Genomic DNA, 26,541 nt, shown 5'->3' with positions numbered 1-26,541 from the left:
TCTATATACTATTTTCAACAATGATAATAATTGGTTAGGGCTATATCATTAAAAAAAAGTAAAAATAGTTAGGGGTATATCCTATTTCTAGCTAGCTACTATCTATTCAATTAAGGAAGAAGCGGAAAGAGAACTAGGAGTGAAAAACATGAGTCGTGTGGGAGGGCACAGCACAGGGGTACCTTGAGAAGTTGAACACAAAGACAGATCACAATAGTTGTAATGTGCTGGAACACGAAATTGCCATACATAAATGCAAGCAAATAGCCACACCTAACCATACATACACCTTAGTGGTCCTTCCCTCTCCTACTAGACTTGCCAATTGCTCTCAAAAAATCCACAACCTCTCTCTCTCTCTCTCTCTCTCTCTCTCTCTCTCTCTCTCTCTCTCTCTCTCTCTCTCTCTCTCTCTCCCACCTTTTACAATAGTCAAGTCCAACAAGGGTGAACTATGTGTCCTCTTCCCATAAGTTCAACCTTGGGCTGAATATTGAGTGTGAAAGGTCATGTAGCATTGTGGGTCTTCTAATGGTAAACTTTCTCTCTATCCACCTTTGTATATGCTCCTATATTTCAGTGCCACCATGACAATGACGCATTCTTAATTTGGGGTTTGAATTTTCCAACCCTCACAGGTTGTCATAAGCGCATTATTCCACCTTCTTCAGCCACTGTTCACTCTAGCTACCCTTGTTTCTGTTCATGTTTCAAACGAAAGTTATGCGATGTTTTGTGCATGTATATATCTTCCATCTTTAGCACTTTTCATTTTGACTTTAAATTGTATGTATTTTTTGGTATAAAATTTTCTATACTGCTAATAAATAAAAAATCATAATATGTATAATTTTTAAAATAGTTACTAAACAAGTCAATAGTTTTATTATAATGATAATGATAATTTGTTATTGAATAATAATATAATAAAATATTTTTACTCTATAAGTATATATAATAATTTCTCTTTAATTTTCTAGTGATCAAATGACTTGATAGATTAAGTTGTTGGATCCTCTGTATGGAAATAACCGCAGTGACACGACATCTATCTGGAGGAGTCGTGGAAACCGTGTTGCAACATCAAATTTAGGTAGATGTTAGGACCAAATACAAAACACGAAATTCCTATGAAATATATTAAGAGAATATTCAAATGTTTTTAAATTTTTTAAAATATTTTTTTATTATTGAAAGCTATTAAATAAGTGATAAATTATAATTTGAATTTCTGTTAAGATAAAAACATGTTTAGTGTAGCACGTTGCCTTGACAAAAAATATATATGATCCGAATAGAAAGACTGATATAGAAAGGAAAGAAGAACAAAAAAGAAAGTAAATCAGGATGAGTACTGATGGATGAGAAAAAAAATAAACATAAAAAGGATTTATCAAAAAATAAAACTTGTTTACTAATGGATGGTATGCCTTTTATTAATCATCATTAGTATTTTTTTCAATCGAAAATTTAACTATTAGTATATTCATTATTAATCTACATTAATTATAAAATGTATTATATACTGCAAATTTCATTTTTTTTATCCTAACCAAATTATTGTTACCATATATCATCATATTGTTAATATTAACGTATATGTGTTAATAGTTCAACTTCAAATTCTATTAAATAAAGTGTAAAAGTAAACACATAAAAATTGGAGTGTAAAAAAATTAAGGATCGGAGATAATGTTGTTGGGAGGGGGGGGGGGGGGGGTGTAACACTTTTATATCTTTCGTGTTTAGTTAATTCCAATTATATATTGGAATATTAATTGGGTAGAAACATTGTATTTGTCTGACGTAAGATCGTATCATAATATTAAGATTTTGTGCATGTATGTAGTAATGATTTATTAGTAAATTATTAAACTATTTTCATAAATTATCAAAATTTAATTTCATGTAGGGATCCAAGACTAGTATTTTTTTTCATGGACAATTATATGTTACAATACTAAAAGTCAAAAGTATGTCTAAATGTTCATATGTAATAAAGATAACTAAAGAGGTTGTCAAATACCAAAAATATTATATATAAAAAATTATTTACAAAATATAATGTATTTAATTTAATATATGTAATATAATTATGTAGCTTGGATAAAATGTTGTCATGTAAATATATATATATATATATATATATATATATATATATATATATATATATAAAAGAATGAATCAAATTATACTTGTATAATTTTGGCAACTACTATATTATTCTTATAACTTGATATACAATGTGATTTTTATTATTGATTCAACCGTTAAATTATATTTATATATTATCAAGATCATTTGTTTTAAATTTTATCAAAATTGAACAATAATAAAAAGATAATTAAATTATTCATATTTTAATATATTTTAAAATATTTATACTACGTCAATTTTAGTTTATACAAATAAAATAATAAATGATTTTAGATTAATAAAAAAATTTTAATTTATGATCTATATGAAAACAACTTTCAACTCAATAGTTAATTTTAAGAAAATATTTCTTAATTAAAAATTATAAAATAATATAATATTTATCAAAGTTATATCACTGATTTAATCCATCCAGTATATATATATATTGATTTATTTATGTTTTAATTTATAAAATGGAAAAAGTATCCGGACAACGCCGGTATGGACACTAGTAATACTACACTTTGGATTGGATTGCAAGTAGGCTTAGGCAGGATTTCCAATTTTCAAGAGATTACTTTGTCAGCGGCGATTTTGATTGAAAACTTCATCAATTGACAAATAAAACCACGGTGTTATTAATGAGATGTCGCTGTTGCAGTTATGTCCGTTTGCTGCAACCTATATAAATTTCATACCAGAAATCGAATTTCAACATCGGCAATGACTTTTTTCCCCTAACATTTGCTATTTCTTGAAACAAAAGTAAATGCACTTTTGTGTTTAGAAGATTCAGAGCACCAATTGTTGCAGTTCAATTTTTAAGAAAAATAAAGATTCAGCGGATTATTAATTTGCATACTGTCTGAAAAACTGAAACACAACATACAAGTCATGAACCACGAGTTATGATAATAAAATGGTCTGTTGAAGATTAAATGCAGAAAACTTAAGTGGGGTTTTAGTTAGTATATATTAAATTACTGTAGAATTAATTTTGACGATTTGATAGTTTTTTTAGATAAGATTTGACAGCTACTGTAAACTTTTAATAGTATTGATTTATATTTTTTTTATACATATGTTGATTTATATTGTTTGAATTATTAAGTTGAAACTCTAATTTTAATTACTTAAAGATCGAATAACATTAAAAAAGTTTAAAGAGGTCCACCTAATTAATTTTGTGTTTATCAAATCCTCCCTAGTCTTTAGTCTTAACATAAAGAAATGTTACTTTCTAATCCCCATATGTTATATTACATGACACTTTGGGTATTTTAATGTCTCAAAATATGTTTTATCCGTGAAAGACTGCACATCTGATTTTATATGGCTAGATGTTAGTCCAAATTTGCAAGTACAAGGGCTATTTGTCAAATTAATGTTCATGATTAGAACAGTGCTTTTATCAGCTTGTTGTTGGATGGAGTGGCATACACAACACAAGTAGTTCTCCTCCTATCTCATATATGTTATTTTATTATACTGCTATGGGTTATTTATTGGGGTAGAGGATTTGTGCATTGATGTTATTTCACCTTGCATTGATAATTGTGGTCATACTTTGCATTTCTTTACATTTTTTATTTATTATTTTTAATAAATATAAATTAGATAGAATGCGATTTTTAAACATGACCTTATAATATTAAAATTTAATATGAGAGGATTTCAAAATAATAATAATAATAATAACAATAATAATAATATTATTATTATTATATCAAAACAATCAATAAAAACACTATTTCTTTTATATTTACTCCTAATATATAAATAATCGAAGGGAATTATAATTATATACTCACCATCATCACTAAGTATGTTGAATTAAATAGTTATGATTAATAAATATGATATGATATGATTAATAAATAATTTTATCTTTTTAAATATGTGATCATAAATTTAATTTTTTTAATTCATATTAAAAAATATTTGTCAGAAAAATCAAACCGTTATCTGAATTTGGGTGTGTCGAAGGATTAATCCTTAACTTTCAATCCAAAAATATCTTTATTTCAAAAAAATATCTATAAAATTATATATATACCTTTTATTCATTTGCCGGTCACCAGACACACCATGTGAATTTTTAATGCAAGTAGCAAGTCCATACCACATCAGGCAGAACAAGTAAATGACCAACAACTTGGCTGTGAGCAAATAGGATAATTTGCTGTGCTATTTCTCTCTCTCTCTATCTCGTTTAATTGGTCGCTCAATTCTGGCCTGTTTTCCTCCTTTCACACAGCTTTAAGCCCAACTAGATTCTAAGATTCATGCGTTTAAGTGAAGGACACCAAACACGTTACATTTACAACATGGAAATTAAAGTCCCTTCTTCTTATATGTCTCACAGTTTATTTTTAGTTTTGAATTTGGTCTCCAGTAATTTAATTCACAAATTGGGTCCTTTTATTTTATAAAATCGTACAATATTGATCCCCTAGACCACAATTGGACGTTGAGCGTTAGTAAGTGATGTTGACTGTCACATGTCATGTTCTTAATTAATGATGACTATCACGTGTCATGTTCTGATTGAATGTCAACTCCATATAAGATGAAATGCATTGTTGTTTTCATTGACCAATCAGAATATGACACGTGACAATCATCATCTAATAAGAACTTGACACGTGACAATCAACATTACTTGTTAACGGTCAACGTTCAATTGTAATCTAGGGAATCAACATTGCACGATTTAAAAAAATATAAGAGGACTTAATTCGTAAATTAAATTACTAAAATACTAAATCTAAAACTCAAGATAAACTGAAAAACCAAAAATACAATTTTACCATATAACAATACCAAATATAAAAACTATCCTTCATATACATTCCGGTCGAACCTTATTTGATAAGCATTTTTTTGTGACATATAATTATATATATATATAGACATCCATTTACTCCAAAAATAATTCTTTTCGTCATCATTCATTTTCTTAAAACCTTTAACTTATTACAATCATCATAAATAAAAAGCTGAGCGCACTTAAATTTCAGATAACTTGGGACTTAATGAGAAACACACTTCATCACAACATGTGGTACCCAAGAGACTATGTATATATCCACGTTTTGGTGGGTTTGCTGGTTTTCTTAATAAAAATTCTTTTTGCCTATCGAAAAAAACACTATAATTTAATCTCAATTTTTTTTTATATAAAGATACATCATACATGTTTCTTCATCAAAATTGAGCGGTTTAACGTGCTAATCAAGAAACCACTACCTTTTTGTTAAAATATACAAGTTATATGTGAGTATTATTTCTCCATCAAGATAAGGTGGTTTAACTTGCTGATAAAGAAACAACTGCCCCTTTGTTTTTCTTTCTCAGCCATTGACTCATTGTACACTTAGTTGGGTCGAGATGCCTAATTAAACCGTGTAATGTTAACTTGCAAATACTAACGCTATAAATACCACAAATTTCACTATGTTTCGTGATAGCATTCGTTTATTTTGTAAAACGAGGAATTTTAGCAAACTTTTATTCTTTCTATTTGATGAAATTAATGTGTTTCAGTTAATAAATAAGGGTCATTAAATAGAGGACACTCATATATATCATTTAGTGAACTATTAAGTATACCTTATTAAATATTTTCAAATACTACATGAACATTTTTGTTAATGCATGTGTATCATAAAAGCATTGATTAGTGAAGTTACCAATCGATAAATTAATAATTTTTAGGATAAAATGTCTTGGTCCCTTTAAAATTTTCAAACTTCAATTTTAGTCCCTCTAAAAAATTTTATCTATTTTTTGTTCCTATCATTTTGAAATGTCTTGCTTTTAATTTCCAATAGTACTATCTAAATCACTTTTCATCCATCTATAAAAATGCTATCTAAAACACTCTAAAGGACCAAATTAAGTGGTGCATTTCAAATTAGAAGGATAAAAAGTAGAGGGATGAAAACCTAACAAAAGGACTAAAAATTAAACTTTAAAAATTTTAAAGGGATCATAAATATATTTTATTCTCATTTTTATTTATAAATCATGGAAGGAGTATATTAAAAAATATTAACATATCACCAGTCTAAGTAGAATCATATTTGATTTCCTTAAACAATGTTCATTTGAATTTTATGAATAAAAAAAACACAATTTAAAAAAGAAACTTACTAAAAATTATTAAACAGGTAATCTGGTAGAGATTAATCATCATTTATCAATATTTCACATAAATGAACAACATTTTAATAACTTTTCATGAAAAATTGTCTCATAATTTTTTACTAGTGCAGTGTATTAAGGTACTAATTATTAGTATTTTCCTTACTCAAAAAGCGAGCATTAAATGGTTTTTGTGTATACATAAAAAAATGTTTTTGTATTTTTACATCTATTTCTTGAAGAAATTTTTGTTTCTATTTTATGTATCATTTTAAAAGTCTAAGATAACATTAATAATAAAATTTAAGCTATGCCCTTATTTCTTCCTAATTGTTACTTTTGTGCACGTATCATAAAGGAAAAAGAATAATAATTTATTAAGAATGTCGTATTAAGAAATTAAAAATAATTTTAATATAAATGATAATATTAATTAATCACGTTTCTTAATCTTTCTGTTACTCCCTATGACTCGTTTTGTATCTTTCAAAATATTGTATACTTTAAAAAAAATATTAATTAGACAATTTAATATGATTATATGATTTTATTCGACAAAAATATATTTATTAAAAGAGTTGAAGTATTTGTTGGGAATCAATTTCTAAGTATTTAGGTTAAATATCAATAAATAAGAGTATTATTGAAAATATTAGTATTTTCTATTTCTTAATCAATAAATATTTTGACATAAACTAAAACACTCAAAATCACGTATCATATGAATCAAAAATAATTTTAAAGGAGACATATAAAAAGAAACAAAAAAAAAAACACTTCCTCCATCCTATAGCTAGTATTTTACTCTTGTTAAGACAAGTTATTAAATAAAGGTAGTAATTTTACAAAAAAATAATACATTATTATTAATATTGCATTCAAAAAATAACACTTATTAGATATATAAGTTTAAAAAATTAATTAATATTACATTGAAATTTTAAAAAATACATATTTTGGAACTTATTTTCTTTTCACACGACGCTACTCTAGAAAATTTGTTGGTCTGTTAACTCAAAGCCTTTGTCACTTTATAAATCAAAATAAATTAATTATTTGTTCTTTCAAAAAGCACTCTTGTTTAATTTATTGGTATCTAACCTATAAAAAAATCTGTAGCTAAGTATCTAATCTAATAAAGGCTTAATTAATTTACAGCTACAGTTTAACTATTTTGATGAAGATATCTTAGTCAAAGAGGACTATGTTGTCATAATATTTGTAATTTTCTTAGGATATACATTAACATAAGTGACAAAAAATTTAAAATGGAGAGAGCACTTTATTTTCTAACAGTAGTTTTTTTTTTTCTTTTATTTCCTCGGTATTCTTATTGTACATGTATGTTAGCATAGTATTTGCTTGATATATCATTAAAAAACCCTTCTAATCTCTAAGCATGACATATGTTAAGAAAATAAAAGAATTATTGAAAAAAACAATTATTATACCCCCTTCATTTTTTATACATTCATTTTTCAAGGTTTTATTTTTACTTTTCTGTTCATTTTAAAAATAGCATTAATTATTAACTTTTTAATTATGTCCTTATTTATACTAATTCTTAAATATTTTACACATCTATCATAAATGAAACAAAAATAATAGTGAAAACTATATAAATAAATTATAGATAATTTGATCGTTATGCTTTTAAATCAATGTGTTCTATGGATAAATAAATAAAAAAATTAAGAAAGAAGTATGTAAAATGTAAAGGTCATTCAATACTTAAATAGAATAATTTAATACTCTTCAACATGTGCTGATGGGCATACATAAAAAAACAATATTGAGAAATATCATAATACTAACATTTCCCCTAAACTCATGTGAACAACATTTATGTGCAAACAACATTACCGATTTTTAAATATATATCTAAAGCTGTCTGTTGTTAGGAAACTCTTCTATCAATACGAATTACGAATGGACATTGACGGCATCATCAATAATTGAAAAGTCTTACGAAAAGTTTCCTGCATTTTCATTCCATTGAAAATTCACTGGGTCGACCTGCCAAACGAACCCCATTAGCACGTGTTGCTAGTGTTTGTTCTTTGACCTTTGATCCTCTCTTATACATATATTGTTAATCAAAATGTTCGTGATGAAAGAACTTGAGAAATTATGAAGTGATATGATCTTCAACCGACTTCAATATGCATGAACCAAATAAATTAAGTGAGCATCACAATTTTCCCCGAATAACGTATACAAATATGCAACTACAGATATTTAGTGTGTACCACCACATATACTTATCACGAAAAACAGGAACAATCATTGATTATATTGCACGCAATTAAAAATCTTCTCTTCATGTGAATCAGAAATATAATGTTGGGTACGTGTACTAGACAATCACAATTCATACATGCGATATTTCACTAAATGATCGATACAAGTCCTATCATATCATGATATACATTAAAGAATATTAGAAACTAGAAAGAAAATTGTATTAATTTCTAGATAATTATTGAAGTGATAACGTCCAGAGAGAGAGGAACAAAAGAAACACTCCCTCCGGACTTAAATGTCCCATTTTAAGAAAGTTTTTTATTTTAATTTTTTTTTTACCCGCAAAAGGCTCAATTGTCTTATTATTAGCAGATTAATGACTTTAACTATCTTAATGATATAACTATATTTTTATTAATTTCTGTCCTAAAGACTAATGTTAATTAAGGGGAAAAGTGAAAAAAAAATATTGAAAAAACATTCATTATACATGAATGTGCAATAGTCAATAACATAAATTAAATCACACACAAATTATTTTAACTTAACAGTATGGAATTCAAGTCTTTAACATGTACTGGAATATTTACAACAAAAAAATTGTTATTCATAAAAATTCTAATTTAATTTGATCTCTAAAAAAATATATAAAATAGTCATTTGAAATTTATTTTTAAAATAATACTCCTTAATGCCAATTATATGGGTTGATAGTAAGACATAATTAATACTCAGAAGAATTCACTTTTCGCTGGAGATATAGGACTTTTTTTCCTTTACAAATATTTCAAAAATACAAAATAAAATAAAAAAAAATGTTTTTTTTATGATTATGTGTGAAAACATGAAATTAAAAAGATATTTCCTCACCATACCAACATGGTATAATGTAATTAATTAGTAGATAGTGAAATTTCTAAAACATATTGGCCGACTTTGTTTAAAGAAATAAAATTCACTTCGATGACTCCACCTCTTAGGAGATTAACCTTATAATTTATGGCTATGAAGATATTTTACTTTTAGGAGGAAAAAAAATCTTCAAACAAAACATAAACCGTTTGTTTCTTTCAATAATTCTAAGTCATCATAATGTATAATTTACATATTTGTTAAATAAAAAAAATCACTACATTTTTAATCCTTTTGATGCTGTTAAATTCATTTTGTGTCTTAAATTTAATATTTATTTATCAAATTTAAGGAGAAAATTAAATAATATTTTGTGGAAATATAACAATTTTCACAGTTTTACTACCAACGACAGACCCATAGGGCGAGTTGATCAATTTACAAAAAGAATATTTTAAGAAAATATTTTAAAACTACGCCACGGAATGTTTTGCAACAATAAAAAAAAACAATTGGAGAAAGGGAAAATATAAACTCTTTTGGGTAGGTACGTTGATGAAATACATGATCTTAACGTCTTCCAAGTTCCAATATTCGGCTCTTCAAGCTCCTCCAATCAGATCAGATCATCATGTACTTTTAGTTGAAGTCAAAATATTACCCTACATTGTGGTCAACTTTGAAGCCTTGTTGTGCCAAAAACTTTTACATGAGAAATAAGTTAACTTTTGATCTATTTGATTAATTTATGAATTAGTTATTTGATTATTTAGTACATACATACGGGTAAATGAAAGTGTTTGATAAATCAATTTATTTCACTAATTTATATTTTATAAATCTTAAATTACCTTTTTACGTTAAATTTGTAATATTTCAACTAGTTTTTATACGAGTAGCTTATAAGTTTGTAATTTGTTTTTATTCTTATTATTTTAATATACTTTTTTATCTTCTCTTTTACTTAATCATTTTCTTTACTTATTTTAATACACTTATTTACTATCTTGACTTTGAATGAAATATTTCATCTTAAAAAATTTAAAATTAATAAAATGATCTAGAATTTGAAGTACTATACCTAAAATTATATTTTGTCTAAAAATTGAATTTATGTAAAAAAATACTAAAATATGCTCTTTTATGTTATTTTATATGTATTAAGTACTTCAACAACTAATATTTTATCAAATATTTCTAACTCAACAAGTTATCTGGTTACTTTCAAGTTAACTTATTAGCTAGTTTAATCAAACATTGACTCTCACTTTCCACTACAAGAAAGTGATTATTTTGCTATGAAAAATGAGTGATGACCTCAAGGTTGATGCTATTTTCTTCCTGCTTCTTATCGTTAACTTTTATTCTACTTGGTGTCGACCTATTTGACACCAAAACAAAATACCTTATTTAATTCAAGTATAAGAGTTAGCTAAGTCATCGATGTGCAATATTATATTTTTAGCCCAGATTGGCTTAATCTTTGCTACTTAATTTCTATGAAAATTCCAATGCCATTCTCTCTTGCCTCCTTTTATCGCTCATAAATTTCACTTTCAAATATCAATTTCGTCTTCAAATCATGTGTCCATGTTCTTGGAAGACGATGGAGGTGGTGGGTTTGATATTGGCGGTGAGGATGTGATTGCTTCAGTAGTTTGGTGGTTGGTTTAGTGTTCACTTTGAGTTTTGATGGTTTTGTGATTAATATTTAATAAGGAGAATAGAACGGATGGGATATAATTCCTTTTACTATAATTTTTTTCTCATCACCTATGGTGGACTTGAGGTGTGCTTGTTTTGAAGGAAACAAATAATATATACAAATTCATATTTTTTACACTTTATTTTAATTAAAAATTTATATTTTATTTCTCCCATCTAAATCAAACACATCCTAAGAGTCTTAACTCAATCGATGTTATGAAATGTCAATCTTTTTAATCTACATAAAAGATATTAGTGTCAATTTTGTTAACAATGGTTTCATGCTTTGTTGATGCTAAAGTTTCATTAGTGATGACTTCTTAAGAATCAAATCTAAAGCCCCACGTAGGATGGTTTCTCGTTTTTAATTTTAAAATTTTTAAAAATCAAAATCAATTTTGAGTTTTGCTTTAGTCTTTGTTTTTAATTTTTAAAAAGATGTCACAAATTGAAGATAAATAAAATGAGTCAATCCTTTTATCTTATCTTACTTTACTATAAAATAATAACAGTGATAGAGGTAGCAGGGTGAGAGTTGCGATGGTGACAATGGTGACGATAGTGTGATAACGATGGAGTGGTGGTGGAATAGTGATTGTGACTCTAGTGGTGATGAAATGTTGATAATAGTGTTTTAACATCTCGTCAAACCAGTTCGACTGTGACTTAGAGGTCTGGGCAAGAGGAATTGCCTATTGGATCGACCATGCATTGAAGTTGGTGACCCATTAACCCGAGGCAAGTCACACCCAAGGGAAGAAATACGTTGGATCATGCGAGTCAATTAAGGTTCACTATAAAATTTTAATCTTTTCTAATAAAAATTGGGTCATGTAGGTCAATTAGAGACCCACTAAACTATTAACCCAGTGACCCAATGCCTTGATCGAGTCAATCACCAGTTCAATTTTTTAAATTATAGGTGGTGATGGGATGAAATAGTGGCAACAACGACAATGAGAGCAACAAAATAGTGGTAGTAGTAGTAGTGGAATGGTGATGGTAACAATGATGGTGTGGTGGTGGTGGTGTCACCGCCACTAGTGGTGGTAGTGATGATACCAGTGGTGGAATGATGATGGTGACGACAACAACAGTGATGGGTAGAATGGTGATAGCGGTGACGATAATGATGATGAAGGTAATAGAATGATGGTGGCAACAATTTGGGGTGGTGGAAGCGACAAAGACAAGGTGCAGAGGTGGTGACAATGGCAATGTTTGTGGAATGGTGGAGGAGACAGTGGTGGAATTATGATGGCAGTGACAATGATAATAGTTGTGGTAGCAATGACGACGATGACAATGACGGTGGTGGGGGCGTGGTGGTGATGGTGGTTAGAATGTATTTCTTAAAACTAAAAATTAAATTCACAAAATATTTTTTCTTGGTTTTGATAATGAATGCAAAACTATTTTGAAATTAAGTTAAAAACTAATTCAACTTCATTTTTTTCGAACACATTTTTTTTTTAAAATTAAAAGTGTTTAATAAAATTCATTATTGAACTAGCTAATATATACAAAGTGATATGAAAGATATGTTTTTATGAGATTTTTATCTATATTTTTATTTTGTAGAAAGATATACTTTAAATAATTATATTTAAAATTACTAAAGAGGAATTTTATCAAAGAATTAAAAAGATAGATGAAAAAATTATACTTAAATATTACTAAATTAGCATGGTTGTTAAACTCATGAGTGAATTCATATGATCGTTTTGAGTTAATGAGTCCACAACCACGAACTTGGTTAACACATATGTAAACTTGTTTTCTTGTGGAATCATACAAACTTGCATGAAGTCAAATAGACTCACACAAACTTCCAAATTTGTGGGTGAGTTGGTGAGTTCATTAGATCAAAAAAAAAAATTAAGTCAAAACAAACGATGACAAAAAAAAGGTAACAAAATAATGATAGAGAAGAGGGGTGATAGCCAACCTGTTTGTCATGTGTTAAACATGAAAATGAACAGAAGAAAATAAACAAAAAAGAATAGTAAAATTCAATATTAAAAAGGGTAAAAAGAAAATGTAATAATATTAAAGGTGAAAGTATAATAAAATATGAGAAATTAAAAACTAATGTTTTTTTAAATATATTACTCAAAGGATTATCTCAGAAAATGTTACAAGCTACTAACAAAAGTTCTTTACTCAAAACTATTAATATGATTAAAAAAACTCTAGTTAATAAAAAAACAGATAAAAAAAAGTTTTGTAGCTAATTAAAAAACAAGTCAAAATTAGCTTAAAAAACTTGTGAAACATTTCATAAAAAAATGATTGTCAAACAAACTTGATGTTAAAAAGGCAATAGTATAAATTATTGATTACTAGTATCATTATCTAACGTCTTATAAGTATAAAATAAATTTAATATTATATTATTAAAAGAATTAAAATAATTTAATGAAAAATAAGAAATACTATTTTGATTTGTTAACTTGCTTGAAATGTGAAGTATTAATTTAATTCTGTATTTGAATAAATAATGATTTAGTTAATTGTAAACTTGCATGTATAATTGCAATACAAGTTTACAACTAACTTAACTAATATTTTATTCTCCTCTAAAAACTTATGATGCCTTACCAAAAAGACTTGTAACTATATTCTCCTATAATTAATGTCATTTAATAAATTTTATTTTTATATAATTAGTTTGAATATATATCAGAAGTAAAGCAAGGCATTAGAAAAATTAACAAAAATAATTATTAATCAAATTTTACTTACCTTTTAGTTAAACTTTAAATTAGTTAAAATTTATTTTCTTGATAAACTAAAAGGTTAAGACAAAAAAATCAAAAGGATTTTTTTTTTGTTTTGACTAAAACTTTCCTTTTTTAAACAAATAATTTTTTAAAATAAAATGATAAATGATTTTGACTATTACAATTAAACTTATAACCATTTTTTATATCATGTCATTGATTTATGTGAAATTAGTCTTGATCTTCTTAAGTAAGATTTTTTATTTATGCCTTGTAGATAGAGAAAACATGATTGAAAGAGGAAATTTCATTAATGATGAGGAGCTTATGTTTTAATGACTTATACTCCCTAACACTTCGTTGGTAATTGAGATCTCATAGGTCCTAGGCAAATAAATAAATTTGGATCTTTTATATATTTAGTTTGTGTTGGAACCCTACTTGAGATCCCAAAGATTTGAAAAATATAAATATATATTATATAAAAATAGACTCGTCATTTCATTAAAAATGATGTGTTTTGTTCCATTAAAGGAGTAATATAGCTTTAATAAATCCAATAAATTATCATATTTTTTTATTCAATTTATTCCAAAAAAATTACATAACATAATTAATTATCTATACATAAGACAAACATGACAATGAAAGTTGAAGATGGGTTTCATTATCTTTGTTTTCATCCTTGCATAAGGCGGGATACACTCAATTTTAAAAGAGACCAATTTATATTTTTTAAACCAATTTCCATCCCGATTGGTTTTTATCAGATTTGAGTAAACTTGTGAGTAATCATCACATTTTTTATTTTAATTTACTTATATATTTTAAAATATTAATTTATATGTATAATTTAATTTAATTTATATTTCGTCTCTCGAAAAAAATGTCTAACTCAATTGCTATCATGCATCGCCAAAAAATATAATTTAATATACTAATTTTTAATTTTTTTCCTTTATAATTTGAGTTTTTGTTTATGTTTCTTATTTTGTTAAAAAAATAAATCTTTTTAAAGAATGTTTTAAATCTATGTCATAGATCTAATAGATGTTTATGTCATGGTGAGTTAAAAATTCATTTAATATGGACCGATGAAGGTAATATATACAAAAAAAAATAATAACCAACATGATAGTATCTTTTAGTCACATGTCACATCTTAATTTGAACAAAAAGAGAGATGTAAAATAAAATAACAACTTTAATTTAATTAAGTTATAAAAAATAACATCAAATAAAAAAAAATAATATACAATTAAATATATATATATATATACATATATATATATATATATATATATATATATATATATAATATTTTTGGGCTTTAGAATCCTCTATAGGTAGTTATTTAATTATGAGAAATCAACAATCAACTGTGATACCTCTTGTAATGTTCAACTACTCTCACAATCGATGACTGACCCCATAATTGATATAGGTTTTTTCAGTGTGTTTTTCCATCACTCACACTTTCTAAGAAAACTTTTTAGGAGATCACTCATCCTGAAATTACTCCAAGTCAAGCATGGTTAGCTATGAAGTTTTTAAATGACCAACTATTAAAAAATAGTTACATTTTATTGATATAAGCAGTACTAATTAATTTCTTTTAAGCAATCCTTAGTTGTATAATCCTATATACCTAGTCATTTTATCCCTGTCATTCTGGCGTGTATTTGACTCATTCATTTGCCCCTCCCATGGAAGCTTACCAAAAGCTGCTCATTGTTTGTGTCTTTTCTTTTTACATTGAAGATCACTCTCCATCCTTGTTAGCATTTGGGATGTTACAACCAACCATATATTTTGATAGCTTATCGAGATCAATTATCAACAAAGCTAATGGATATTTCACACAAATATTACGCTTAGGGATGAAAATAAGGTGGGGTAAGTGTGGATAGTAGCTACTTAGTTGCATCATTGTATAAATATTTGCCTCATGCCCTCCTCATACTTTGCGAGTACCCATTAAGCATGTAGTCACAATTTTTTTAAAAAAATCATGGATATTCGTAAATCAATGGATATTTATTAAAAAAATAATTTTAAAATTACTAAAAAAAAGGAATTTTGTTTAATTTTATTATAAGGGATATTTATACGGATCAGGTGGGTCAACCCACCATCAATTTGGCGAGGTGGGGTGCAAAACCCAACCCGCTAGCTTGTTGTGGTTGTCTTGCCTAACCACACGCATGCGCATGCACCCCCCCCCCCCCCCTCCCCCCTACATACACACACATAAAAATGTAAATACTAGTAGGTGTTTAAGTTTGGGGTTGTCATTTTATATTTTTCGCCACTTTGTATTTTTTTAAGTTTATAGTGCTGTTAAAAAATCAAAATACATATTTGTTATTATTTTTATATTATTTTATAAATTCAATTTCTTTAACACTTATAGAAAAATTTATATTAAAATTAATTTTAGAATAAACTATTGATATACTTTATGTTTTCTAACTAAATTTATTTCTCTTAAAAAATTAAATTTATTTATTTTGGTTAATTTTATGAAATAAGATATTATTATTTTTTTAATTTTGGCAAGTTGGCCTACCAACCCACTCCTAACCATGGTAGGCCACAACTTTCAGCCCTTCATTAGAAGATGAACAAGCCTGCCCCTGTGTGTTTTTTACGGGTTAGTGATATCAGATCAAAATGAGTTTAATTGATCCGCTTTGTCACCCTATGGATGCCTTGATAGGTATCCCTACCCCATTTTTTAGTAGGTAGAATATGTATCTATTTAAGTTACTTACAAATATTAATTTAAGTATCCATTTTTTTTAATTTGTTACAAAAACTTAGATATCCATCTATTATTCATTACAGATTTTATTTACATATGTACATATGTACGTGGGTATAAATATTTTTGTCATCCCTAGTGTGACAAAAGAAAAATATTTTTCTTATAAAAGAGTATTTGATATCTTTTATATATAAATGTTGTATAATTCTATCCTTTTTCTAAAAAAATAATATCACGCTCTTTTTATCAAAAAAGAAAATATCTTCCTTTATTTCTCATGAAATCCACCTACCCAAATATTGTTTAAATAACAAATTTAAAAATTAATTGCATTCAATTAATATTGTATATTCTAAAGCTAGTCATGGAAATTGTGAGACCAATTCATATAGTAGAATTTAAAATCCTTCTTCTTTTGATTATTTTCATAATCGGATTCTTTTAAATGATAGCATAACAAGAATTTTACATGGAAATATATTAAAATTTATGGAATCATAATTGAATAGGAAAAAATAAATTGACATGGCACTGCATGCATTTTGCTGGTACATCATATACATGTTATGTGTGAACTAGTGGACAAAATATAAAATGGACCCAAGTTTCTCATATTATTTATTTTTTAAAAAAACATAAATTTCCGTGATGATTTTGTTGCCATATGAGTGAATTAATCTAATTTAGTCAAATTATTGGGAGTCCCAAGAGCAGTTTATAGGAAGCATTGAGAAGAGGGGTGCCCCGTGCATCTGCACAACAGTATCATAAGTAACTTCATTTTCTTTCATATATCCCCAAAAAGTTTATTCAAAAGGCATATTGCAAAATTCACAGCTATTCACAGACTTTAAAAGGGTTAAAGTGGAAAGTGGTAACAGATATAGAGAGAGAGTGTTTGTAGTGTGTAATCACAGTGTGAAGAGTCAACCAAAGCCTTTTTGGATGCATGTATTTGTAAGGCTTTCCAATGTCCACATGTTAAGTTTCATCTGTGCTTTCTTCTCCAAACTCTTTTTTCCCTTCTCTCTCTTCTCTTGTCTGTGCACAAATCTATAAGCGTTTCATTTTCTACCTCTTTTCATTAAATATTCATTTATCTTTTTTCTTCTCTTTCACGCTTTAGCATAGTCAAGCATATCGGTTATCATGCAGTGAACGAGACAGCACACACTGAACTGAAGACTAGGGTTGCCATGCCATCCTAAGGAACTAAAAGCAAAGAAGTAATAAACGTTTTTTTTCTTCTTATTATCAATTACTTTTTCTCTCTCTCTGTATCTCTAAAAAACTAAAAAACAGTGTGAAAAAATAAAATAGAATAAAAGACAGAATTTATTTATTTATATTTTAGAGCTTTATCCTTTTGTCCCCTTTATCTTTTCTCTCTATTATTATTTATTTATTTCCTGGTTTCAAAAGGTTCGTTTTTGATTGCCCTCTCTGGTATATAAGGCAGATTCTAAGAGACCCATTTCATCTTTTGTGGTGCTCCATGGCTTGGAAATTCCGGGGTTGGATGAATCAATCGACACAACAAGGATTGACAATTTTTCACCCATGAGGCCGAGCCATTATTAGTTGCTTCACCTTGTTTTTCTTCAAAGGCAGTTTCTGTTGTGGTGTGCTTGATTGAAGAGAGAGGAGAGAAAAAGAAAAGAAAAAAGGGAAGCAAAAGTGGCTACTTTGATGAGTTTTGGGGGGTTTCTTGAGACCAAACAAAGTGATGGAGGTGGTGGTAGGATTGTAGTTTCAGATATTCCTTACAACAGCAACAACGGTTCAAACCACAGCAACGATATAATGCCCTCTGGTGCAATCTCGCTGCCTCGTTTAGCCACTCCTACTTTGGCCAAATCCATGTTCAACTCTCCTGGCCTTTCTCTTGCACTTGTGAGATTCATTCATTCAATTTCATACCCTTTTGTTTCTTATAAAGGCTTTTTGTTTTGGTTGGTTCTATTTGCTTACTTTTTTTTTTGGTTTTGGGAAAAACGCAGCAAAGTGATATAGATGGACAAGGGGATATGAACAGATTAATGCCCGAAAATTTTGAGCAGAATGGTTTGAGAAGGAGCCGGGAAGAGGAGCATGAAAGCAGATCTGGCAGTGACAACATGGATGGTGGTTCTGGTGATGATTTTGATGCTGCCGACAACCCACCGAGGAAAAAACGCTATCACCGACACACTCCTCAGCAAATTCAAGAGCTTGAATCGTACGATGATATTTTCATTAAAAAAAAAAATCTTTTTAAGCTTTACTATTCTCTTTTGTGTGGAATTTTATTTTATGATGACTTTCTTTTGGAGGGGTTGTTTTGATTTTGTTGTCTTTTGTGTTTTCTGTGTTTTTAGGCTCTTCAAGGAGTGTCCTCACCCGGATGAGAAGCAAAGGCTTGAACTCAGCAGAAGGCTTAATTTGGAAACGAGGCAAGTAAAGTTTTGGTTCCAAAATCGAAGAACACAAATGAAGGTAGCAAACACACAACACAAACACCCTTGTGCTATCACTTTTCATTTTTTAAAGTCATTTTCTGTTACAATTTCATGCTTTTGGGGGCTCTGATTAATAACCATGGATCGTTTTTATGTCATTTAGACACAATTGGAACGGCACGAGAACTCGCTGCTAAGGCAAGAGAATGACAAGCTTAGAGCTGAAAACATGTCTATGAGGGAAGCCATGAGAAATCCCATATGCTCAAACTGTGGAGGTCCTGCTATGATCGGTGAAATTTCACTCGAAGAACAGCACCTCAGAATTGAGAATGCTAGATTGAAAGATGAACTAGACCGTGTTTGTGCACTCGCTGGCAAGTTTCTGGGTCGACCCGTTTCTTCTCTAACAAGCTCAATTGGGCCTCCAATGCCAAACTCAAGTTTGGAGCTTGGTGTTGGGAGCAATGGTTTTGGACAAGGTTTAAGCACTGTGCCTTCAACAATGCCTGATTTTGGGGTTGGAATATCAAGCCCTTTAGCCATGGTGTCACCTTCAAGTACTAGACCAACCACAACAGCATTGGTGACTCCTTCTGGCTTTGACAACAGATCAATTGAGAGGTCTATTGTTCTTGAACTTGCTTTGGCTGCAATGGATGAGTTGGTGAAGATGGCACAAACTGGTGAGCCTCTTTGGATCAGAAGCTTGGAAGGGGGAAGAGAAATTCTCAACCATGAGGAGTACACAAGGACTATCACTCCTTGCATTGGCTTGAGACCCAATGGCTTTGTCACTGAGGCTTCTAGACAAACTGGAATGGTCATCATAAACAGCTTGGCCCTTGTTGAAACATTAATGGACTCAGTAAGCCTCTCAACTACCTTTCACACTTTCTCAACAATTTTCTTCCTCCCTAATTTATTTCCTTTTATTATTCTTGGCTCCTTTCGTTTGTGTTATTTTCTCATTTTATGTTGATATATTTTTCTAAATTAATGTTAGTAATATATCATTTTTATTTGATTTGATAGTTCATAACAAATTTTAATGAGTAATACTAAAAGAGTATATTAAAAAAAAGAGTACATTAAAAAATGTGATGCTGGTTCTTTTTGATTTTGTATGCGTGTGTTAAGCTGATTTACTTTTCTGCTGTGACAGAATCGTTGGTCAGAGATGTTCCCTTGTATGATTGCTAGAACCTCAACCGCTGAAGTTATATCTAATGGAATAAATGGAACTAGAAATGGTGCCCTTCAGCTAGTAAGTTGAATTTGTTATCTTACACTACTTTTCTTTTATAAAAAATGAATTGAATATTATAATTGGGAGTTTTTTTATTTTAATTTTAACAACATAAAATTTGATCCCAGATGCATGCTGAGCTTCAAGTTCTTTCTCCCTTGGTTCCTGTTCGTGAGGTCAATTTTCTACGCTTTTGCAAGCAGCACGCAGAGGGGTTATGGGCAGTGGTAGATGTGTCCATAGATACCATCCGAGAAACTTCTGGAGCACCCACTTTTGTGAACTGTAGGAGGCTTCCTTCTGGTTGCGTGGTGCAAGATATGCCAAATGGTTACTCTAAGGTAAAATTAATTAATTACCAATATTCTTCCTAGTTTCTCATGTTCTTAATTACTGCCTTTTTTAGCATCCCAAATTTCTCTTTTTTGAAGACAGTAAAAATGATTTACTGGTAGTAGATTCTACCTAGCGTTGTGTCTTAATATAGTTTTCTAAATATATATATGCCACCTACTGAACCGTACTACCTCACCTGCTTTGATGTTTTCATCACATTTATTGTATTTTTTTCCAAGTGGGTGCAAGTAACTGCACCATGGTAGTAGTAGCTTATTTGTGCAATATATTTAAAGTGGGGGCAAAACACCAAGCTAAGGAATCATGGGGCTTTTGCTTTTCCAAGCTACTTAAAAAAAACTCATGCTTCCGAGTAACTCAGTTTGTTTAGTGATTACTCACTATAGAACCACTCTGTCAGTGATGATTCCAATATATATATTTTTTGTCTCTCAGAATTTGCAGCCTGAGTTAGGATGCTTCCCCTTGTGTCTCAATTTATATTCCAATCTTCAGTTTTCAACAACTGATTTTTGATCCCATAAACTAATTGAGTAATACACCATGTTGCACAAATCTAGGTTAACCCCATTAATTTATTCGTGGAAGTCTCTATCATCACTTAATTTTTTGGCAGCACGAACACATTAATTACACATCCCCCTTTGAGCAATTTGCGTTGCAATTACTACTTTTTTATTCCATAAAGAATTCATATGATGTTTCTATTCCCATTCTTTTTATGCTGCTACATTTGTCATTCCCCGAGCATTATTTTAATTTATGAGACTATGCGTGACCTGGTTCCAGCCCCTATAGTCCATAGGTCGGTTATATATTAAAAGATATTCAATGCGGACCCTTTGAGTCAAGATCAAAGACTGGAACATTTTGTCTGTTTCTTTTCATTGTTTGGGATGAGTTCATCACACACTGTCGTAGCAAATCTCGATGAACCCTTTAACACTGCACGTAGCTGCAGCTACTACTTCTCCAAATCCCACCGTGACTTTATCTAGTACCTCAATATTTTATGTACTTGCTCCAAGCTCCATGAGATACCTTGTGTATCGTTCAACTCATTAATTCGTCAGGCTTTTCCAAGATTTGCTTTCCACATGCTTCTTTTCACCAGCATATTCTTTAATTAGCATCTTTTGCACCTAATTTAATTGTCATGCATTTTTCTGATTAATTAATTTTCCGTACAACAGTCCTTGATCTACAAAATTGCTGACACATTATAATTAGTACCTCAGCAATACATCGATCGGTCCACTTTGTAGCAATGATACTAGTATTAAATTATAAGTTCATAAAGCAAAAAAATAATAACACCAGTGAAATTTCAATGATGGGTATGAGCTTATATGACATTGTTGTTAATTATACGCAGGTGACATGGGTGGAACATGCAGAATACGACGAAAGCCAAATTCACCAGCTCTTTAGACCCTTGTTGAGCTCAGGCATGGGGTTTGGTGCACAACGTTGGGTTACCACTCTTCAACGCCAATGCGAGTGCCTAGCCATTCTAATGTCCTCAGCAGCTCCCTCTAGAGAACATTCAGGTACATTTATTTACATATTATATAGATACTAAATAATATATAATTATAGTTAATACATAGGTACATATTAGTGAGAACAATTCTGATTAGTCTAGACCATAAAATCATATATATAGACAATTAAAGTTAAAAGTGAGTTTAGTAATTACATAACCATTTAATCTTAATCATCCAAACATGATTTAATGGAATAGTCTCTATATTTATATTATTGTTGTTTTTCACACTAGCAAGAGTCTTCACCTAATATCATGTTACACTTTAATTTTGCTTATTATATGATTTGGTTGTTGCAGCAATAAGCTCAGGTGGAAGGAGAAGCATGTTGAAGCTGGCACATCGCATGACGAACAATTTCTGTTCGGGTGTGTGTGCCTCCACAGTGCACAAGTGGAACAAGCTGAACGCAGGAAACGTGGGGGAGGACGTGAGGGTGATGACCAGGAAGAGTGTGGACGACCCGGGCGAGCCGCCCGGGATCGTCCTAAGCGCTGCCACCTCAGTGTGGCTTCCCGTCTCGTCGCAGAGGCTCTTTGACTTCCTCCGCGACGAGCGGCTCCGAAGCGAGTGGGATATCCTCTCCAACGGTGGACCCATGCAAGAGATGGCTCACATTGCAAAGGGACAAGACCATGCTAACTGTGTCTCCCTCCTTAGAGCCAGTGTATGTATACAATTGCCCTCATTATTTTTTTTCTCATTATATCACATCATAATCATAGGTTATAAAAATATACACAAAATAATTAAGGAGTTTTGTTTAGACCAAACTTACTAATTGTAACTAAGAGATGTGATGTGAGTAGGCTCGTTGAATCTTGATGTAAATCAAAAGATAGCACAAAAAAAAACCATAGAATACGTCACATGAAATTTGTTTTTTATCTTTGGGAAGGGTGGGAGTTGAATGGTGTGTGAATGAGTGTAATTTTGTTTTACCATTGTGACGAAAATGTGCACGATAAGAGGAAACGTCAATCTTGCTTTGTCGCGGAGTTTGGGGATAAAAAAGGTGAAATTGAGAAGGACAGGCTTGGAAAATTTTGGAAGTATCTATGATGGCAATTTGGCAGCAGAAAATAGGGCAGCGTTTGTTTCAGTAAACTTTTATAAAAAGGTCAAAATACACGACTTTTGTCAACTTTCTATTTTCCTCAATTCTGACCTCATTATTTATTTTTCCCCTAATTTTTTTAAAAATAAAAAATAAGCGGAAAAAGCTGGTACCGGGGTTTGACTAACTCCTCCACCGAACTTAACGAAAACGACAAAACCTAAATTTGTATTTTTCACTTTTTTATTTTTTAAAAAATAATTTTAATTTTTTCCCGTTGCAGGCTATAAATGCGAACCAGAGCAGCATGTTGATTTTGCAGGAGACGTGCACCGACGCGTCGGGCTCGCTTGTGGTGTACGCGCCGGTGGACATTCCGGCGATGCACGTCGTGATGAACGGCGGCGACTCTGCTTACGTGGCGCTTCTCCCGTCAGGGTTCGCCATCGTGCCCGACGGGTCCGGCGAGGAGCAAGGTGGCGCGTCGCAGCAGAGGGCGGCGAGTGGGTGTCTTCTCACGGTGGCGTTTCAGATCCTTGTGAACAGCCTTCCGACGGCGAAGCTCACGGTGGAGTCGGTGGAGACGGTGAACAACCTCATCTCCTGCACCGTGCAGAAGATAAAATCAGCTCTTCATTGCGAGAGCTGAAACCTTTTGGGGCTGTCTATTATTATTATTATTATTATTATTATTTTCTTTTTGAGAATTTAGGTGACATTTTGTACTTAAAAGTGGGGATAGGTGGCGCGTGTGAAGGACGCGAGGGGTGGGGGTGTTGAGTCAAGAACGAACCGCGCGTGGGTGAGAGAAGTCCTTGCATGGTGATGAGGATCCGAGACTTTTTCGGGTCGGGTTTGGATCTTTAACACAAAGCAAGGGTGGTGGTTCGGGTATTGACTCGGGTCGACCCCTTTTGTCTGCTCTATACTAGTAGCAGCAGCAGAAGAAAAAAAATTAATAGAAATGTGAAAAAAGAAAAAGGAACAAAATTGTGTTTCTGGTTAGAGTATAAGTTATCATTTTGATTTGTATTGACTTGGGAGTTTGCTAGAATTGGATCTGGTAGTTTGTTGCATATGATCAAATCAATAATTTGTGTTCATTTTTTGAGAATTTCTAAGTTCGTACTCTTTTTTCGTTTCTTAAGTTTAGTAATTTGAGTGTCCTTAGTTTGTTTGGATTTTTTTTTTACATTACATTATTGTGGAGTATTTAATTATTAATTTTTTTAATAATTATTTTTTTTCAAAAAAAGTTGACTGATGAATTCCAACCATTTTTTTACTCTTAAAATTTAATTTTAAGACTTTATTTAGGAACATCAAATCCAAACTACTTCAACTAATGATTGATTGGTGGTTTGTTTGATCATAAATTACATATATATAATTTTATTTAAATTTAAAATTATTTGTTATCTAATTTATATTAATAAAATTAATATAATATAAATATTTTAAAATATAAATTATTTGATTATTTTTATGTTGTTATTTAATTTTAATAAAATTTGCCACAAATAATTTTAATAATGCGTAAATATAATTCAATAGTTGAGTTAATAAAAATTATATTTTATATCAAATTATAAAAAAAATATAATAATTTTTAAAATTAAATCAATATAATGTGATCTGTCTCTTATAAAACACTATATAACAAGTACAACAATGATTTGCTACCAGAAAAGTTTCCTATATACTTCCCTCATTTAAAGTCATTTTCGAGTTATTTATTAGGAGTTAACATATTTATTTTTTATATAAAAGATTAGAGTTAATATTTAGTAATTATATTAGTATTAAGATAGGAGATGAGTATGATAAGATTGGGCTGGATTCAGATATTAAATAAATTTTTATTAGGTCGATTATCGATACTTCTAATTAATTTGTCTTTACATTCATAGAACTTTAATGATATACTACTACTATTATAATTAAGTTTAAGCCTAAGTACGATGAGATTTAATTGTCTCTAATTAAGACATACATTTAATAAGATAGTGATACAAATACGTGCTACAAGTATCAGTTATTTTAATTATTTTTCAAAATGTAGTTGCATGCATATATGATATGTTAGTTTCAACATAAAAATGATAAAATATTATATATCATAAAACAACTTCCCATCCTTCTCCCAAATGTAATAGAGAATAGTTTGTCAAAACTCACAAGTCTCAGACTATGGGTGAGCAAGGAGAAGCAAGGGAAGTGAATGGGAATGATAAATAGGACAATAATACAAAAGAATCAATGGGAAACCTGAGTCTATTTTGTATGCTTGCTTTTTTTTGGGGTGAAATTTTGCTATACTTAATGCGTGACTACAATAACACGTTTTATTTTATTTTGTAATTTCAAAATATAGAAAATGATGAAAAATAATATTTTTTTTATTTTAATTAATAAATATAAAAAATAAATAAAACAATAGCATATTAAGTATTATAAAGAAATGATAAAAAAATATTTTGAAATTAACTATTTTAAAACATTCATGAATATTTTGACTTATTTTTAAAATATTAATTAGCAAGACCCAAGACTTGTTTCTCAAATCAAATATCTCTTAATAATTTTATCTAAAAAGTGACATTTTAAAGTTCGTTCTCGTTGAGTCGTTGACAACTCATGGGAGCTCAAAACTCTATAAATATGAACACAAGACTTGTGTTTTGAAAGTAATAATGGAGCTGCAATTGTGATGGGTGATTGTTATTCCACGCGCCGCTTGGTGATATAATATAGTTAGAGGTTAATAATAAACAGGACAATATAAAAAATATATTTGATTGTGGATGAATATCAATTGAGAAATTATTATTGTAACCAAAATTATAATAATGAAAAATGTAAGTAAAATAACTAATATAAAAAATTACCATATGTGATATAATTCATATTAAAAAGGATAAAAATAATATCACAGTGTAGAATCGTATTTGAGTAATATTGATTATTGACAGAGCTTATACTTTCATGGATTAAAAGGATGGTTTATCTAAAAAATTATTTGTGGGACATCGATCTCATACTTTCATAGATTAAAAGGATGGTTTATCTAAAAAATTATTTGTGGTACATCCATCTCATGTACTCAAATTACTTTACCAACATAGTGTTTGTCAAACTAATACTGAATTCAGATTTGTTAAGTAAAAAATTATATTTGAGTTTTGTAAATAAGAAAGTAAACACTATTATTAAGAAGAGGGAAGTTTGTTTTTCAATGAAAATTAATTATTACAAAGTTAGTAAATTTTTGCGCTAATATAACGGTGAACCAGAAAAAATATTTTGATTATATTA

At 29.5% G+C, this 26,541-nt stretch overlaps 1 protein-coding gene and 1 non-coding gene across 4 annotated transcripts; one reads left to right on the top strand and one right to left on the bottom strand.

The window, feature by feature from the left end:
• Positions 1-4,657: 4,657 nt before the first annotated feature.
• On the bottom strand, positions 4,658-4,767 carry MIR1520L (microRNA MIR1520l). The gene has a single exon (NR_048713.1). It is a non-coding gene; the product is annotated as a microRNA MIR1520l (primary transcript).
• A 12,799-nt stretch (positions 4,768-17,566) lies between these two features.
• On the top strand, positions 17,567-24,312 carry LOC100787537 (homeobox-leucine zipper protein ANTHOCYANINLESS 2). 3 transcript variants are annotated; one of them, XM_006602703.4, is made up of 10 exons: positions 17,567-17,804; positions 18,034-18,471; positions 18,579-18,796; positions 18,936-19,053; positions 19,180-19,884; positions 20,182-20,283; positions 20,394-20,606; positions 21,998-22,172; positions 22,469-22,836; positions 23,510-24,312. In XM_006602703.4, the coding sequence occupies exons 2-10, from the start codon at positions 18,268-18,270 to the stop codon at positions 23,873-23,875; spliced, it is 2,469 nt and encodes an 822-aa protein (XP_006602766.1). In that variant the 5' UTR covers positions 17,567-17,804; positions 18,034-18,267; the 3' UTR covers positions 23,876-24,312. The 3 variants fall into 3 exon arrangements, with proteins under 3 accessions (XP_006602766.1, XP_014626485.1, XP_003552359.1); XM_014770999.3 differs by having other exon boundaries at positions 18,001-18,471; XM_003552311.5 differs by having other exon boundaries at positions 17,576-17,804; positions 18,038-18,471.
• Positions 24,313-26,541: the final 2,229 nt, after the last annotated feature.

Source organism: Glycine max, chromosome 18 (genome assembly GCF_000004515.6).
Source record: "Glycine max cultivar Williams 82 chromosome 18, Glycine_max_v4.0, whole genome shotgun sequence".
NCBI lineage: Eukaryota > Viridiplantae > Streptophyta > Magnoliopsida > Fabales > Fabaceae > Glycine > Glycine max.
The sequence above is the reverse complement of the archived record's forward strand: the minus strand, read 5'-3'. Positions and strand labels throughout refer to the sequence as shown.